Here is a 15,976-nt window from a genome sequence, read left to right as displayed (position 1 = left end):
TCTTCAGAAGTTTTAGATGTCTCCTGCTCGGTTTCAGCACATTAGGAAGGTCACACAAGGAACTGCTAAGGAAACGCTATCATGTTCAAGAACTTCAGTGTTAGGCATATTGGAAATGTTCAACTCAAACAGAAAGGATCCTGTTGAGTCAACATCTTCAGAATTAACCAGCTGTTCAACTGGAAATTTTAGCAATCACAGTTTTGAACCTTGGTATCTAAAGTCTGCCTCAACGCTGGCTTAGGCTTCCCTCTGCTGTCTCCTGGTTCTAGCAATATGAAAAGCAATGGAGGGAAACCACTGTGCAGATTAGGCACTGCCTTCTGAAAGCATTTTGTGTCCCTTACATCCGCTCTAAGCAAAATAAGGATTTCTACATAATGTAAGAAAAGAAAGGATCAAACCTTCCCCTGTAGACAAATTTCATTGGTTCTACAGCCAGTGCTGTTGCTACAATATCATCAGCATTATGTCTTCTTCCACTGACAACCATCAAACCATCCATTTTGCCGATAACAAAGACAAGTCCACCTGGTCCTATAAAGCCTAGCAGTCCAGTCCTTATAAAAGGATATTCAGTGATAGGGCCACCAGAACTGGTCATAGGGAACACCTGTAAGACAGAGAAACACAGGCGTTCAATTCTATACACAGAGATCACACTGCGGAATATTTCAGGCATGCTCTCTCAGATGGCTCTTCTGGAATGAAGTAAATAGGTCGCTGGTGATGCTCTTTACTCTTCACTGACCACAAAGGGAGTGTCAGGAAACTCCTAGACTAGTGTGTGTAATTTTCAGTACCTGAGTTCCAGCAAGTTCAATCCCACTCTGTTTACCATACACATTTTCCCTAACCATGGCTCTGTAAATCATTTATGACCTTAAAAAAGATACATAAATCAACATAAACAGTATTGAATAAAAAGAACCGCTGTGCAGCGTGCAGCTAACTTGAGGTGCTATGTACAGGTTACTGAGAGATTAAATTGTAAACATTACAGAGGAGGTTCTTCTCAGTACCTCATGCTCATTTTCAGCACAGTATAGAGAAATAAGCAGGCTTGAAGTGAAGCTATTTTAAGGTACTGTACATTAATGACTCTTCCAGCTGACCACATTTTTATCTAAGGTCAATTAAGTCCTCACAATATCAGTAATAATGCCTTCTGTAGCATGTCTAAAATTGAAAATACAGCCCTAATCAGAGCCTCTCTAAATGTTTGAACACCAGACACATATGTGACTTCCACAGGATAGATTTCTACCTCTTTTTCTATCCTAACTAGCACAGCGTTATCCTTCTGGCACATGAGCTGCTTTGAGCTGCATTCTGACACAACTACACTTTCCTGCCGTCACTTCTTTAAACTGAAATTGTCTAAAGGCAAGTTATTCAAGACAATGGCAAGTGGAAGACCATGGCTATATAGTGTCCTTCAAGGCTCATCAAAAAGCAAAGGTCAAATTCTGCTGCCAGATGCCCATGGGTGACTCTTATTGAACAGATTTAATGCTTATACATCCTCAGCCATAATTCATTTCAGGAACACAAAGCTCTTTGGCTCTCTAATACCTGCACCATGAATTACACAGTAAAACAGAAAAGAGGTCCACTTGGAGAGGGCTCCTAAGAACATGCTTAGCTTTAAAAATGAGTGGTCCTGCTCACTCAATGGCAATTTATTTGCTTACTATTGGGAATAAATCTAAATTAGTCTAAATATGCTGTTAAACTGCAGACCCAGTTATGAATTATGAATGATTTCACAATTACAGCAAGTACTACAAAATGAATGTAAGTATGTTTCTACCCTGAAATATGTCAAATTTGGGATTATCATTCACACTGGGTATTGCCAATTGTACTTGTAGCACGGTAATCAGCTATCAACAAATTTCAGATCACAATAGCATAGTAGGACTCCTAGCCTCAATAGCAGGATGGAGAATCGTATCCACTAGACTCCATTAATTATTTAATGTATAGTGTTTACAACATTCAGATCTGCATTTTGCAGCAGATATTAGTCATGTTTGGTCTATTAAAAATGGTAATATGGGAGCATTTGTTAAGGGAAATGTAAATGTATTTGTCTTTTTTTCTGAAATATTAAAATAGAAAAGGATCAGAACTTAATAAAAATCTCAGCTCACATTTTTTCAGTATTTCTCTAATTTGTTCAGCCTTTCATACTGGCTTCAGCAGAAGTTAATGATAACAAGTGAGCAGGTACAACAGAGCTATCAATACAGCTGTCTGCACTGGAGCTGAAACCTACTGGAAAACAGATTCCACAAAGCAAAAAGGCTTTTACCCTAAGGCAATTCAAACAAGAGCAGGTGGGGACTAATTAGGAAAAGGTATCTTTGCTATTCAGATACCTCTTGAAGACTACATCTGTCAGGATTCTGTATAAATGCAAGCCTTTAAAGCTGGCTGCATTGTGGAGATGTTAGAAACTGCTTTTTAAAGATACCCAGCAGCCTTCCTACTCTTTGCAGCTATCAAATTCTGCACGTAGCTAGCTCATAGACTTGTACAGTATTACATTTTCGAACTTTGTCTTTCTTCCTGCTTTCCTTCTGATTGTTTCAGCCCCTGGTACCTTCTTTCAAAATTAAAGTACAAGCTTTTCAGAGCCAAAACTAAACCCACATAAAGATCTACTATAGCACTTGATGAATTGGGCTTCAGTGCAGATTATCTGGCTAGAGTATAGGTCCCAAGCCACAAGCATTGATTATTACTGCCATTCTGATATTACTAATATCAATACTTTATGTCAAATATTATCTCAAAATAGAAAAAGTTAAAAAGGAAGGATTTTATATAGAATTTTTTGGTCAGCTTACCTCGAAAGTATTTTTTGTCATGCCCGAGAGTCCATAATATGATGTACCCGTTGCAATAGCACATACACAAAGTTCTCCTATTTCATCTGTTTTACAGAGCTGAGGAATTCCATCTGGCTTCACTGAACACATTATAGCTAAAGGGAGAGCAAAGGACTTTAAAAAATATTATAAAATGAACTACAGAATAACATAAATGCTGTGGGAAAGACATCATGGTGGAGTAGACATAAACAAATTTTATGTAGACTAATGGCTAACAGTTGGTTTCTCAAACATTAAGGTGTTCAACATTATCAAATGTTATTTGTATTATAAATAATATTTATACAAAGAATGTGAAGATCTTTATGTAAACTCAGTCTTCACACTGATAACAAAAACTAATTTGCCTTGCTCTCTAAAATTTCAGTTGATCTGTAATATTGCTGTGAAATGTGATTGTGTTCCCAGTTTTGCGTACTGAAGACCAGATTTGCCACATTTGTCAGTGCAAAATGAAATACCCTAATGGAGTTCTTGGTAATAATTATACTGCCAGGGAGGCAGGCAACCAGGAAATCCACTTCTCACAAAGTAGTAAGTAACACTGTATGAAAGATCAAGATACTCTAGCAGACTAGTACGGTTGTTTTACTAAGAATTTATCAGAGCTCAGACACCCTCTCACTGGTCTTAAAGGACTGCAGAGACAGCAGGAGCTAAACAGGAGGGATTAGAAAGCACTGGTGTGAGGAAGAAGCACTATTTTATGTGTCAGCCATGTGAATAAGAATCAGGTATGCTGCTTTAGCTATAATCCCTGGAGTTGGGAGTCCAGCATGTGTAGATTTTGCAGTTGGAGAGAGGATATGATGAACAAGGCAGACCAGAAATGAATCAGCACATCTTTTAAGTACAAGTGTAAAGAATCTTGAATGACCTTTCTCTCACTCTGAGGATAAACAGGAGCATCGACTTTTATTAAAACAATCAGGATGTAGTATGAAGTGCAAGATGGCACATCTATATTATCGTATATGATAACTGTTAGACAACAACCAATCTTATCTTCCTTTAAGTTGTTCAACTGAAATTTTAGAAGATGCATCATTATGTTTTATTCCTTTGGTGCATAACAGACATTCTCTCATGAAAAACTACAGTATTATCCTTTTCTAGTCTCTAACATCTCATTTAAAATCTAGCTCTCTTAGGAAAAATTTTATCTTCATCTTTAGAAGCACTGGTTCAGTCTGAATTTATCAGCATGAACTATTCAGTCATACCTCCTTTTTCTAATAACTGGGTGATAGCACAAGATCTTTGCAAAAATATTCTGCAAGCCTTCAGATAGCAATTTTGTTGATCCTTAGCATAGGTTATGAAAACTTTCACTACCAAGTCACATCTGGGACAGGCTTATGGATATTTATAGCCTGCAGAGATCGGAATCCAACTTTCTTAATTTCTGCACCAGTATCTCACAGTTAAGGAACGGATGTTCTGATGTGGTGACAGGTTGTTTAAAGCACATCCTAACGTGAGTAAAGACAGCCACTGAGGTAAACAGAGAGAATAAATCTTGGGATTTCCAAACCATGAAGTTTTACAAGGTAATGCTTTTGGACTAAAATGTTTTCAAGTACACATGTTCTAATCCCAAAGCTTGTTGTCTAACAGCAAAGTATGCCCACCTATGACTTTCTACAGCTAATTAAATTGATGAATCATAGTAAGTTTCAAAGAAAGTTCCTTACCTCCTGGCATCACTAAGCCAACATCCTGAACAGTCAGAACAGAAAGCTTTTCTTCAGAGTCCACTCGAATCACTCCATAAGTGAGACCATGCATGGACAGAACTCCTCTGCCTGGTGGCTGATTGCTGTCATCTGTTGGCCTGCAACCATGGGTTATAACATCAGTACACCATCGCGCAGACGTAAGCATTTATTTATTCTTAATGGACTACTATTGCAAATACACCTCTACTTGAGAGTTTAAAATTTCACCTTCTTTTTTCCCCTACTACACCTGACAGAATCCTGTATTTCAGTCTTTTCTGAGTAATTATGTCTGTCAACTCTCCTACTCAGTAGCCACCCACATATATGGGGCTGCAGAGATGAAAGTAACACCTAACATTTACCCAAAAGAGCTTGTATTTAATTTTTAGATAGATTTATAAAGATTGTTTGATTACCCAAGTAAAGGCCTTTTGCCTTGTTTTAAAAATACTGAAAGGCAGTGCAGATGATGTGGAGGGAAACTGCACTCTAAATATTTGGAACTGATCAGTAAATAACTTGATAAACTCTCTATATGTTACCTACTTTGGGGCAACCTAGGAAACCCAACTCACCTGCCAGACTAAAAGCCTAACTCTAGCACACTAGTATCAAAGCCAAGATTAGAATACAAGTATGCTGTGTTTAAATCACAGACATGACTTCCCACTCCCAATACTTAAGCATTTAAAATTACTGAACAGAAGAAATTAGGTTATAATAGATTCACTGCCAAGTATCTGTGGAAGCTGCAAGGACTTTACCATCTTTATTTTAGTGTATATAACTGAATTCTTCCTATTCTAATTTACCCCATGAAAATTAAAACAAATTACACCTTCATCAGTCATGGTCAAAATGTCGTGGATGCAGCCTCTTTGTAACGCCTTAGTTTGCTCAGATTCACTGCTGACACGCTGTACAATTCCACAGCACCAGCACAAGCTGTCTGTCAACTTGTTTCAATATAAACCCGCCTGCTGTATCAGTGGATACAATTATATGTATGTAGTGTGTGCCTTGAGCAAACGAATGTTGATGTATGCAAGTTATTAAGTCAAAAGAATATGTCAGGGCTTTTCATTCTGCAAAGATTCTTATACTGTCCTGCATTTTAAAATGCAAAACCGGAAGCTAATGTGATGCTGATAATGCATCCATGTAGAGCAGCCAGACTCCAGCCTTTTTCAAGACGGATAAACCAGCCAATATTTAGTTCAAGATTCTGCATTTTTCCTAAGTAGTCCATCATAACACAACTATTTTTTAACAGCTAATGTCCTTTTATATGACATTTCTCCTCTACTGTGCTTGAAATACTAGATGGGCCTTAGCCAATCATGCTCACGTAAGCCTTGCAGTGATTGGCACTATAAATTTCAATTAATAGGTTTTACGAGGCCTATTTCTCAAGTGACATTGTCAACAAAGAAGGATGTGGGCACACTTGAAAGCGCATTAGAGCATAACAAATGGTGCTAGTAAACAAGAAGCTGTGATAAATAACATTCCCATCATGTAAAAGGAACTTTCAGCGACATTATTGATCAACTTCCTGTCACCCTTGCTTCCCAAAACACACATTTTACTGCTCATGAGACGAAAGGTCTCCTGCAGGCACATGCAGCTTCTCACAACCTTCTAGGAGTAGAGGCCATCTAGACTTTCATCACATACATTTTCTTGCATTACTTATCACATCCAAAGACTGCTAAAAAGAAGAGTGGGTGCAGCTTTGAAAGACACTGGCTGTGTACAGGACAGGGGTGCCAAGAAGTGAAAGAAGCTGGAGACAAGAGGCCTGCTAGGATCATGTTGGGGGACTTGTCAATAGAGTTACACTTGCTGTGGCCTGCGTTGAGATAGCAGCTTTGCCCACGTTAGCCAGAAGTGCTGTGCAATGGAAGCAGGTGTGCAGAAGGAAAGAGTCCGTGCTGAGGACTGGGGTCCACACGACAGGCACTTCAGAGCTGCTATTTCAGAGTAACTTCTGGTATCCTGGTAGTCTGAGGCTGATCCTTGAATGAGACACCAGTTAACCGTGCTCCTCTTGCAGGCAACTAGTTATCTGACACTAAAAGCAAAGTCAGAGGTCCAGGACGGAGGAGTGAGGTGGGGAGCCAAGCACCTGACAGCACCTTAAAAAGCATCTTGTCAGCAACAATCCTGTAATACACGGTATCTTATTTTGTCTTGTCCATGATATCCACACAGGAACATCCCTAAAACAAATACCTCTGCCAAACAGAAAGAGAAAAAATCACCTGGAAAGAAGACGAGATATAAATCATAGAATCATAGAATAGTTTGGGTTGGAAGGGACCTTTAAGGTCATCTAGTCCAACCTCCCTTGCAATAAGCAGGGACATCTTCAACTAGATCAGGTTGCTCAGAGCCCCATCCAACCTGGCCTTCAACACTTCCAGGGATGGGGCACCTACCACCTCTCTGGCCGACCTGTTCCAGTGTTTCACCACCCTCATGGTAAAAAATTCCTTCCTCACATCTAGTCTAAATCTACCCTCTTTCAGTTTAAAACCATTACCCCTTGTCCTATCGCAACAGGCCCTGCTAAAAAGTTTGTCCCCATCTGTCATATAAGCCCCCTTTAAGTAGTGAAAGGCTGCGATAAGGTCTCCCCAGAGCCTTCTCTTCTCCAGGATGAACAACCCCGACTCTCTCAGCCTTTCCTCACAGGAGAGGTGTTCCAGCCCTCTGATCATTTTTGTGGCCCTCCTCTGGACCTGCTCCAACAGGTCCATGCCTTTTCTGTACTGAGGACCCCAGAGCTAGACGCAGTACTGCAGGTGGGGTCTCACCAGAGCAGAGCAGAGAGGCAGAATCCCCTCCCTCGACCTGCTGGCCATGCTGCTTTTGATGCAGCCCAGGATACGGTTGGCCTTCTGGACTGCGAGCGCATATTGCCGGCTCTTGCCCAGCTTTTAATCCACCAGTACCCCCAAGTCCTTCTCCACAGGGCTGCTCTCAGTCCCTTCATCCCCCAGCCTGTACTGATATCGGGGGTTCCGTGACCCAGGTGCAGGACCTTGCACTTGGCCTTGTTGAACCTCATGAGATTCACATGGGCCCAATTCTCAAGCACGTCCAGTTCCCTCTGGACGGCATCCCATCCCTCAGGTGTGTCAGCCGCACCACTCAGCTTGGTGTCATTTGCAAACTTGCCGAGGGTGCAGTCAATTTCACTGTCTATGTCACTGAAGAAGGTATTAAACAGTACCGGTCCCAGTATGGACCCCTGAGGGACACCACTTGTTACTAATCTCCATCTGGACATTGAGCAGTTGACCACTACACTCTGGATGCAACCATCCAACCAATTCCTCATCCACTGAACAGTCCACCCATCATATCCATCTCTCCAATTTAGAGAGAAGGATGTTGTGGGGGACCATGTCAAAGGCCTTACAGAAGTCCATCTGTAGCTCTTCCCTTGTCCACTGATGTAGTCAACCCATCACAGAAGGCCACTAGGTGGGTCAGGCAGGACTTGCCCTTGGTGAAGCCATGCTGGCTGTCTTGAACAAATAACCCCATTCCAATGTACTTATAATTAATTTTAAAGTCAACATTTTATATTTTCTTTACACATTCAACATTTCTAATACTGGATTTGGAATTCTGTAAGACTGCTTGCTAGACAAAAATAAATCCTTTGATTAAGGTAGGAGCAACTAAACAAAGGTATAATTCCACCTACTTCATATACTAAGTAAATCTAGCTTAAACCACCAGACAAACCTACCCCTTTAGTTTCCTTAACCATGAAAGTGGGACAGCATGCATCTACTTCAAAGCTGACTGGTTTGTACAGAGTAGCTGTAGAGCATTTTGAGAACAGTTACCACTACCATTTACAGACACAATCTATTTTACCGCTATTTTTTGCCAGTTGTTTAAATGGGAACAGACCTATACTTAAACTTTTGCACTCCCTTAAGCAAGTGGGTTCAGACTAATATGCAATAAACCAAAGGGGAATACCATAAAGAATTATTTGCATGACACATTCCTTTAAATATTAGGCTTCGTGATTCAGCTCTAAGGCTAAAGTACCTATTGGTCTATTACTGACTGTCTTTTCCTAAACTATAAGGGTATTTCAACTGAGAACTGATTTTGTTACTCTTCCTTGTAGGAAGATCAGTAAAAATACACCATAGATTTTGAAAGAGTCAGAGCATTAACAGGTAGCTCTCTGGATCTGTGCTCTGCAGGGAGTCATTTTAATGCATGCTTCAGCTGTAACTCTTTGGAACTTGTATGATAATGACTTTACTGTCAGTGGAGATGGCTTGAATAAAATGAAAAATACTAAAGCTCCCAAGTTCAGATGGTATTATCCTACCATTAAACAGACTTCAAAAAAAGGAGATACATGTTCAATAACATTCGCTGTAGTAAGAACTGCTCTGTAATTACACAGCGAGGCACTGAAGATAAAAATGCCTTTTTTTTTTCAATTATCCACTATTTTATATGCTAATAAATTTTTTTATGTAAGCTCTCAATGCTAGTTAATTTGAAAATGAATCTCTAGTGCTTCAGGTGGCTATAAGCACAGTTTAAGTCTAGAAAGGGCATGCCAGCCACCGTATGTTGAGATGCAGTGAGTTCTCCCACTTCATAACCTGAGATCCAGGGCAGATTTTCCAGGGCTAGCACAGGAAATGAAACCCCTCTCCTGTTAATCAGTGCTCAGCACAAGCGACGCCTGCTGCCCTTCCACCTCCTCTCTGCACTTACAAGCAAGAGCTCATTCGTAGGGAGTGAAGGTCTGCACAGCCTATGGCAGGGAAACTCAGTGCAAAGGGAAAAACAACGTATGCCTTGGTATAAAGCTGAGAACAGGCTGGTGGAGCTGAAGGAAGGGCTCTCTGAGATCCTGTAGTTCACAGAAAGAAGACTAACCTGGACAGGATAAGTCCCTAATGGATAGCTTTCAGATGTTTTAAGTTAATAATGAGGTGGCTGAAAGTCAACCACACTCTTGGCTTCATGTCTTTCTTCCTGTGATGTTTCGTTGGAAAGTTATTTGAAAATCTAGTTAAATTTCACTTGGACAGTGTATTTCAAACTTTGTGGCAGGAAGTATTTTACTTAATGCTATTACAGTGCTTTACAGTTTTATACTGCATGTTTTAACATGTGAAACAATTATAAATGGCTGCAGAAATCTGAACTCAAAAACAAAGTGCCTACTGTTCAAGGTATAACTTTTGGAAAACTCTGCCAAAACAGACAACAGTTATGCCATTTACTGTGTGCTACAATACTCATGACAGGTGACTGCTGCATACTGACATTCACATACTTAAGAGTTTTATTAGAATTTATCCATTTTGTTTCTAGGCACAAATCCCCCAGACTCAAAGGGTATTTCCAGATGATTACTGAGAGTCTATGAATGGTTAAAAAGCACCAGTCAGCCAAAAAACCCCTGCAGAATGTCATAATTCTCTTTAAACAGACTACTTTAAAGAATGACTTTCCTCGATAGCAATTCCACTTAAATTCCCACATTTTAATTAATTTTATGCTTATGGTGGCATTTTTCCACTTCTTTTTACAGAATTAGCTTTTGCATTTCAGTGTATTTCATTTTAAAATAGGTAAAATTACAGAAATGGGAACTATATTATAAAGGACTCTGAAGTTAAATTATTACTCTAGAAATTTTTCTTGCATGTCTTCTCTGGACATAAACAAAATGAAAACTAAAAATGTCATTCAGAAGTTAAGTATGCAGATTCATACTGGAATAAATTTTTCACTGCTTTTCAAATTACCACATATATTCTACAGTGGGTCTACTTCCACTGGTGTAACACAGTACCTTCGAATAGCCACAGTGAGAGCTTCCGGTGAACTAGCGCAGGGACAAATGACCTCCTGTCTTAGACCTTTACTTTGGAAGACATTGAGAAATGCATCACAGGAAGAAATAGACCCTGGGGTAAAAAAAAAAAAAAAATTCAGAGGAGAAAAATAATCTGATTTCTGAAGTGATGCTATTCAAACTGCAAACTTACTATTGAATATATAAGCTTTTCAGGAGAAAAAATTTAAAAAGGAACCATGTCCACCAGGAAAGAGAAGTCATAGCTGCTACATCTATGTATATGTATATACAGTTGTGTATGCACAGAGAATAAAGACTGATTTTTGAGCATAAAGTCCTTTCACTATGCTTACATAGAAAAGCCATTACTGCTGGATTTACAGTATGAATTTCATTATCTTTTTCTTTTTTAGGATGAGGCAAATTAAAGATTTAATTCAGAACTCAAAGCAAACTATTATAAACAAGCAGAACATCTCTATGTTGTTATCTTAATTAATATAAACAGTTCATGCTATTAATTGTCATGAAGTGATCCAGATGTTGTTCTCTAGAGTAGTATAAGTATTCCCCTAAAATTCTCAGTTACTTCTGCATCTGAGCGCCATCATTCAGAAGAAATGTTCTGTTTCTGTAGCTTAAGGTTATTTACTTCAGTCTTTCATGTTAAACAAAACCGGATTTACTGCAACTTACATTATGTGGAATATCAAGTTTGCTTCAGGATTAGCTAAAGAAAAATATATTTAAAAAAAATCCAAAATTAATTACTGTTTCCATAAATATCATATAGTTTGCAGTAGACAAACCCTATACTTTGTAAATATTTTAGCTAAGATGACTGACGACTGAAACTTTAAATGCAAGACAGAAAGCACTCCCTATTCTCTATTGGACTGCAGAAGCACAGCTTACATGGGTTTGCACCATCAGCCACTATTAGCATACGCAGTGAGGAAAGGTTGATGTCTCTCTGATCTCGATGTGCCACCAATGCCCAGTGCATGTCTCTGGATTTTACACAGGCAACTTTTGCTGCAATAAGAATGGGAAGATTACTAATACACCATATAAAAAATACACAGCTGTATTATCAATTTGTACTTTTGATTTTGATGGTCAAGTACACTTTTGTATATTCTTGTTCCTTACCTTTGTATTGACAGACTTTTTGTATCCATGACAGTGGATTCACTTTCATTAAGGAGTATGGAATACTTATAACATGCATCATGTTCATGACACTCTGAAATCAAATAAGATAAATGGGTTTTATACAACAATTGTGGTAATTATTTATATTGTGTTATGGGCAGGGGCATCTATGCAAATCACTCTATGCTAGTTTTATTGTCAATGCTGGCATTTATCATTTCGTATCTAGCTATCTACATTAAGATGAAACAGATCCTCATTTTCTAATGCTTTAATTAAGGATTAAGGATTTAGACTAATCAGATCATAACTCTGAAGCAGTAATGAAAAATAAGAAACAGATTTTCTTCCTATTTATACTCTAAGCAGTTCACTTTAAATAGAAAAAATAAAAAAACATTGGATAAACAATGCCTGCATGTTTGCTATGTAGGTTAACATTATTCCTAAGCCTACTAAACTTCACTATACATGAAGACTCTTTACTCAAAAAGACAAATAACAGCAACATATGTGTCTAAAGAAATCCATCTCTGTGAAGACTGAAAAACTACTAATGGTAGTGGGGCACAAATTATTTAAAAGACAGTAGACAGAGAAATTGGAATCACAGATTAAGCAGATATCAATTCGTTTTAACAGAAAATAAATGAAGGAGTTTTTAGTCCTTCTCCAGGTGCGTTAATTCCACTATTTTCAACAAGGTCATGAAAAGTTGCAGGAAGTTTAGAAAAAGCAGCTGAGTGAAACCAGTGACAGATCCAAAACCGATCTCCCAGTCTGAGGCAGTCAATTTCTTTAGTGATTTCTCAAGTGTTACTACTAAACAAACAGCCTGTAAATAAGCTGCTGCTTTACTTCTGTTGCCATTTAGAAACATCTTCTGAGGGCAACACGTCTCCACTCATAGCAGCTCAGGTTAAACACAGTACTTGTTTGGAAAACCTGGGCTTAAGAAAGGTTAAGTGTGCCAGTGGATTAGACACCTAAACACTTGTAGAACTGCAAAAGATAGTTCTCCTTTCAGTCTGGCACAAGTGTAGGTACAGGAAAAGCATTTACAGGCAAGCCATGAAAAAAATGAAGTTCATACCAAGATTAATAGCAAAGGAAGGCACAGAAAAGACCTATTACATGCTTGCTTTCAACTTCAGTGATAAAGATGGGTTTTTAACATGAGATACTTAGGGGCATTAAGCCTAATAGATGGTTTCTGCTTTTACTGCCCTTTGATATTAAGAACAGTGTAACACTGCATGGGAAAAGTATATCAGATCCCAGGGAATCATAGCATGTAGGGCCTCTACATCCCGGGACCCCCAAACAATGACCCCTGAAAATGGTATCTGTTCTTTAAATGATAGTGAATACTAAGTATTTTGTCAATCATTGACTGCAGCAGCACCTTTAGAAGGAATCCTTAAAAATATGTCAATTGCTTCTCATGTCAATCGAGGAAGACATTCAAAGAGCAAGTAGACAGTTTATGCAATTTAAAGTACCAGAAATGCTTTAACACTAGCAAAACCATTTGTTGGTGGGAGTTTCAATAGAAAAGCTAGTCAGTGGCAATATAGCTATGCCATTGGATCATATCCTTACAGAGGCAAGTACTAATTTAATTTGTTTCTGCTATAAAGTCTGATCTCAAAATCACGCATCAGTAAGATCAGAGTAAGATGGTGAGAATGGGGCCAGAGTACTTGACATGATGCATAAAAACACACTGGCATCTTTACTGTGCTCAGTATGGGTAAGTAGTGCACTAACAGAAGATCATGGGTTTAAGTCACATATTTTTTGCTTTCAAAGCAGAAAAATTTGTATTAGAAGAAACTGTAGGACAACCCAGTTTGTGATAGTAATAACCATATTAGGTTAGTTTATTTTCAAATACTCACACAAAATTAAAAAAAATACTTACTGTAAGAATCCCATGCCATAAACCAACATCCTTCTTGAAATCTAATACATTCACAATTGTTTCAGCTGTCCAACAAAAACAAAACAGAGTTTATTTTTTAGAACATGGCATTGACCCATGACAAACCCACTCAAAGGAAGGAAGATTCAGTATAACATGACTGATGACCTCAAAGCTTCACTTTCATACTAAGTCTCCACTGCAGGATTTGTATTGGCTAGGACATTATTTGTACCCCTCACAAAGATATTTTAAACGTGTGCCTATTTTCTAAAATTAATGAAAAAAAAATCGGGTTTTTAAACCTAGAAGCCTTTGACACAGATCTATGTAAAACATAAGACAGGAACCTGATGGGAAACGAATTACAATTCACACTTGATTTTAAGGATGAAGCAAGGGAAGTGTACTCCATACCTTCTGTGTATCCACATGCCTGGGTCAGAGCTTGGCAGTGCGTCAGCAGTGCAATCCTTGTCACAGTCACCCCAAGCACGCTTCCATCTTTACATGTTTTGTACTAAAAAGAAATAAGCAGGGCAAGTCAATGTGCAATAGCTGCCCTATTTCCATTATTTAATAGCTACATTTAAAGTATTTCCTATGTAGGTGAATGATGGACACCTCTAATTACTATTTTAAGAAGGCAGCAGTATTGAGGAGTTTGGGAGGCTTTTTTTTTGTTAAAAGACACTTTTTTCAGATAGGCTTTCTCTTTTTGAGTGAAGCTTCCCAGGCTTGATATCAGAAATCCATCTGCTGTTTGAATACAGGCATTATGGAAAAATAATTCTAACAATCCTGATCTTGTTAATGACTAAAGGACTGGCTAGATTTAGCAGAGAATAACGTAGTTCAGTCTGTTCAGTGTTCACGTTAGATTTTATAGGCCAACCAATAAACCTGAGCTTCTCTTCTCTATTCTGTGTCTTATAAGGCATGGGACAAGAACTGACTGCAGAGTCCTTGCTGGGTGCTGTTATAATAATCCACACGTATAGAGTCTGAAAGACACAAGCTCGTTGATCAGAAGAATAGGAAAGAGTCTTGAGAAAGCAGCATAAAAAAGAGGTGGGAGATCATTGCTGATGATTTCAATAATTTTTGCAACTTCATGCAACAGTCTGAAAACTGTCAGTGGCAATTAAAGTAGATTAAACATTTATCTTTCTCCATGATGAAGATAATCAGCAAGATTGAAAATGGAGGCATCTTTGCTTCTCTAGCCAAGTGTTCTGACTGCGTGAAGATAAGAAATACCTTTGCTCCATTCACTTGAACTTATTCCCTTTAAATAATCATTTAAATTCAGTACTAATATCACTGAATTCAAGGCATTTGAGTGTATGCAGAAGTGGGAAAAAAGAAAGTAAAAAAATAAAAGAGAAAAATTAAACTTAACGGCATGGCTCATTTTCCCTTCCTGATGCTGGTCTTTTGAGGGGAGTATGACTCACAAAGCAGTAAGTGACAGGTAAGCGTTTGAACAAGAAGTTCCTTCTCTTTCAAAGGGTCTGAAGGTTGTGATATGAGAACTGAAGCTTCACTGTGAAACTTGCCATCTATCCATCTCAAGGCTAGTGGGCAAGCCCACACTGTGAATGAGACCAAGATTGGTCAAGGAAAGTTTAATATAATATTGTGGCAGCCACACAGATGATGTAAAAACATTAACGTTAGAAACTCCCAAAATGCAATTTAACATTTCATTAACTTTTCTGAAATCAATATCCAGTATAATTTAGTAGAAAATATTACTTATTAACAGGCTAAACCAGGATGTTCTTTGCTTCTGTGACTAGCAAATGAATAATGATGTTTACCTAATCCAGAAGTGCCATATGCAATGATTCAAGGAGAAGATGCATCTTCATTAACTCACCTCAATGTAAGCTGTGTCATTGTTTGCATCCTTGATGTGTGGGAACCAGTCACGAGGTGGCTTGGAGAGGTGTTTAGATTCTGTGACAAACCACAGCAGCTTTGGCCAGCCTGAGGTACAAAGAAAAGTCAGCTTTTGTCGAGCTTCTAATGGATAAGACAAGACAAAATTCTTCCAGTGTCACTACTACCCAAACACTGCTTCTTTTAAACCTCAGCACAGCATGGGAAAGAAGATTTTCCAGAACTGCTTTCTTAACATGGCTATTGTGGCCTTCTCGGACAATCCCTGAAGAAATAGCTGGGCGGTTTAAGCTGTTATTGACCCGAACAGTTTATTACCACTCTCCTCTCAGAGGTTACTGTCCCTACCACTTAGCTGTAGGACTGAATCATACGAATGCTTCTGATCTACTACGGTCCGAAGTCTGTTGGTTTAATTTCACTTGTGGCCACAAACAATCTCAGCAGCCCGGCTGAGCCAGCGGAGAACCAGATCAGGTGCACTCTTGGCAGCCATGAGATGGGAGCAGTG

At 38.7% G+C, this 15,976-nt stretch overlaps 1 protein-coding gene across 4 annotated transcripts in view; it reads right to left on the bottom strand.

Moving 5' to 3' along the window:
• DIP2C (disco interacting protein 2 homolog C) overlaps window positions 1–15,976 on the bottom strand; it is a 337,865-nt gene that overhangs the window by 72,371 nt on the left and 249,518 nt on the right. For all 4 annotated transcript variants that reach the window (XM_052806472.1, XM_052806481.1, XM_052806490.1 and 1 more), the window contains 9 exons: window positions 15,443–15,552; window positions 13,978–14,080; window positions 13,561–13,625; window positions 11,634–11,727; window positions 11,397–11,516; window positions 10,476–10,590; window positions 4,595–4,734; window positions 2,856–2,992; window positions 405–613 (listed from right to left, as the gene is read on the bottom strand). In XM_052806472.1, the coding sequence (XP_052662432.1) occupies window positions 405–613; window positions 2,856–2,992; window positions 4,595–4,734; window positions 10,476–10,590; window positions 11,397–11,516; window positions 11,634–11,727; window positions 13,561–13,625; window positions 13,978–14,080; window positions 15,443–15,552 (1,093 nt within the window). The remainder of the gene's footprint in view (window positions 1–404; window positions 614–2,855; window positions 2,993–4,594; window positions 4,735–10,475; window positions 10,591–11,396; window positions 11,517–11,633; window positions 11,728–13,560; window positions 13,626–13,977; window positions 14,081–15,442; window positions 15,553–15,976) is intronic.

This window comes from Harpia harpyja, chromosome 1 (assembly GCF_026419915.1).
Source record: "Harpia harpyja isolate bHarHar1 chromosome 1, bHarHar1 primary haplotype, whole genome shotgun sequence".
Lineage (NCBI taxonomy): Eukaryota > Metazoa > Chordata > Aves > Accipitriformes > Accipitridae > Harpia > Harpia harpyja.
This window is presented reverse-complemented; position numbering and strand designations above follow the sequence as displayed.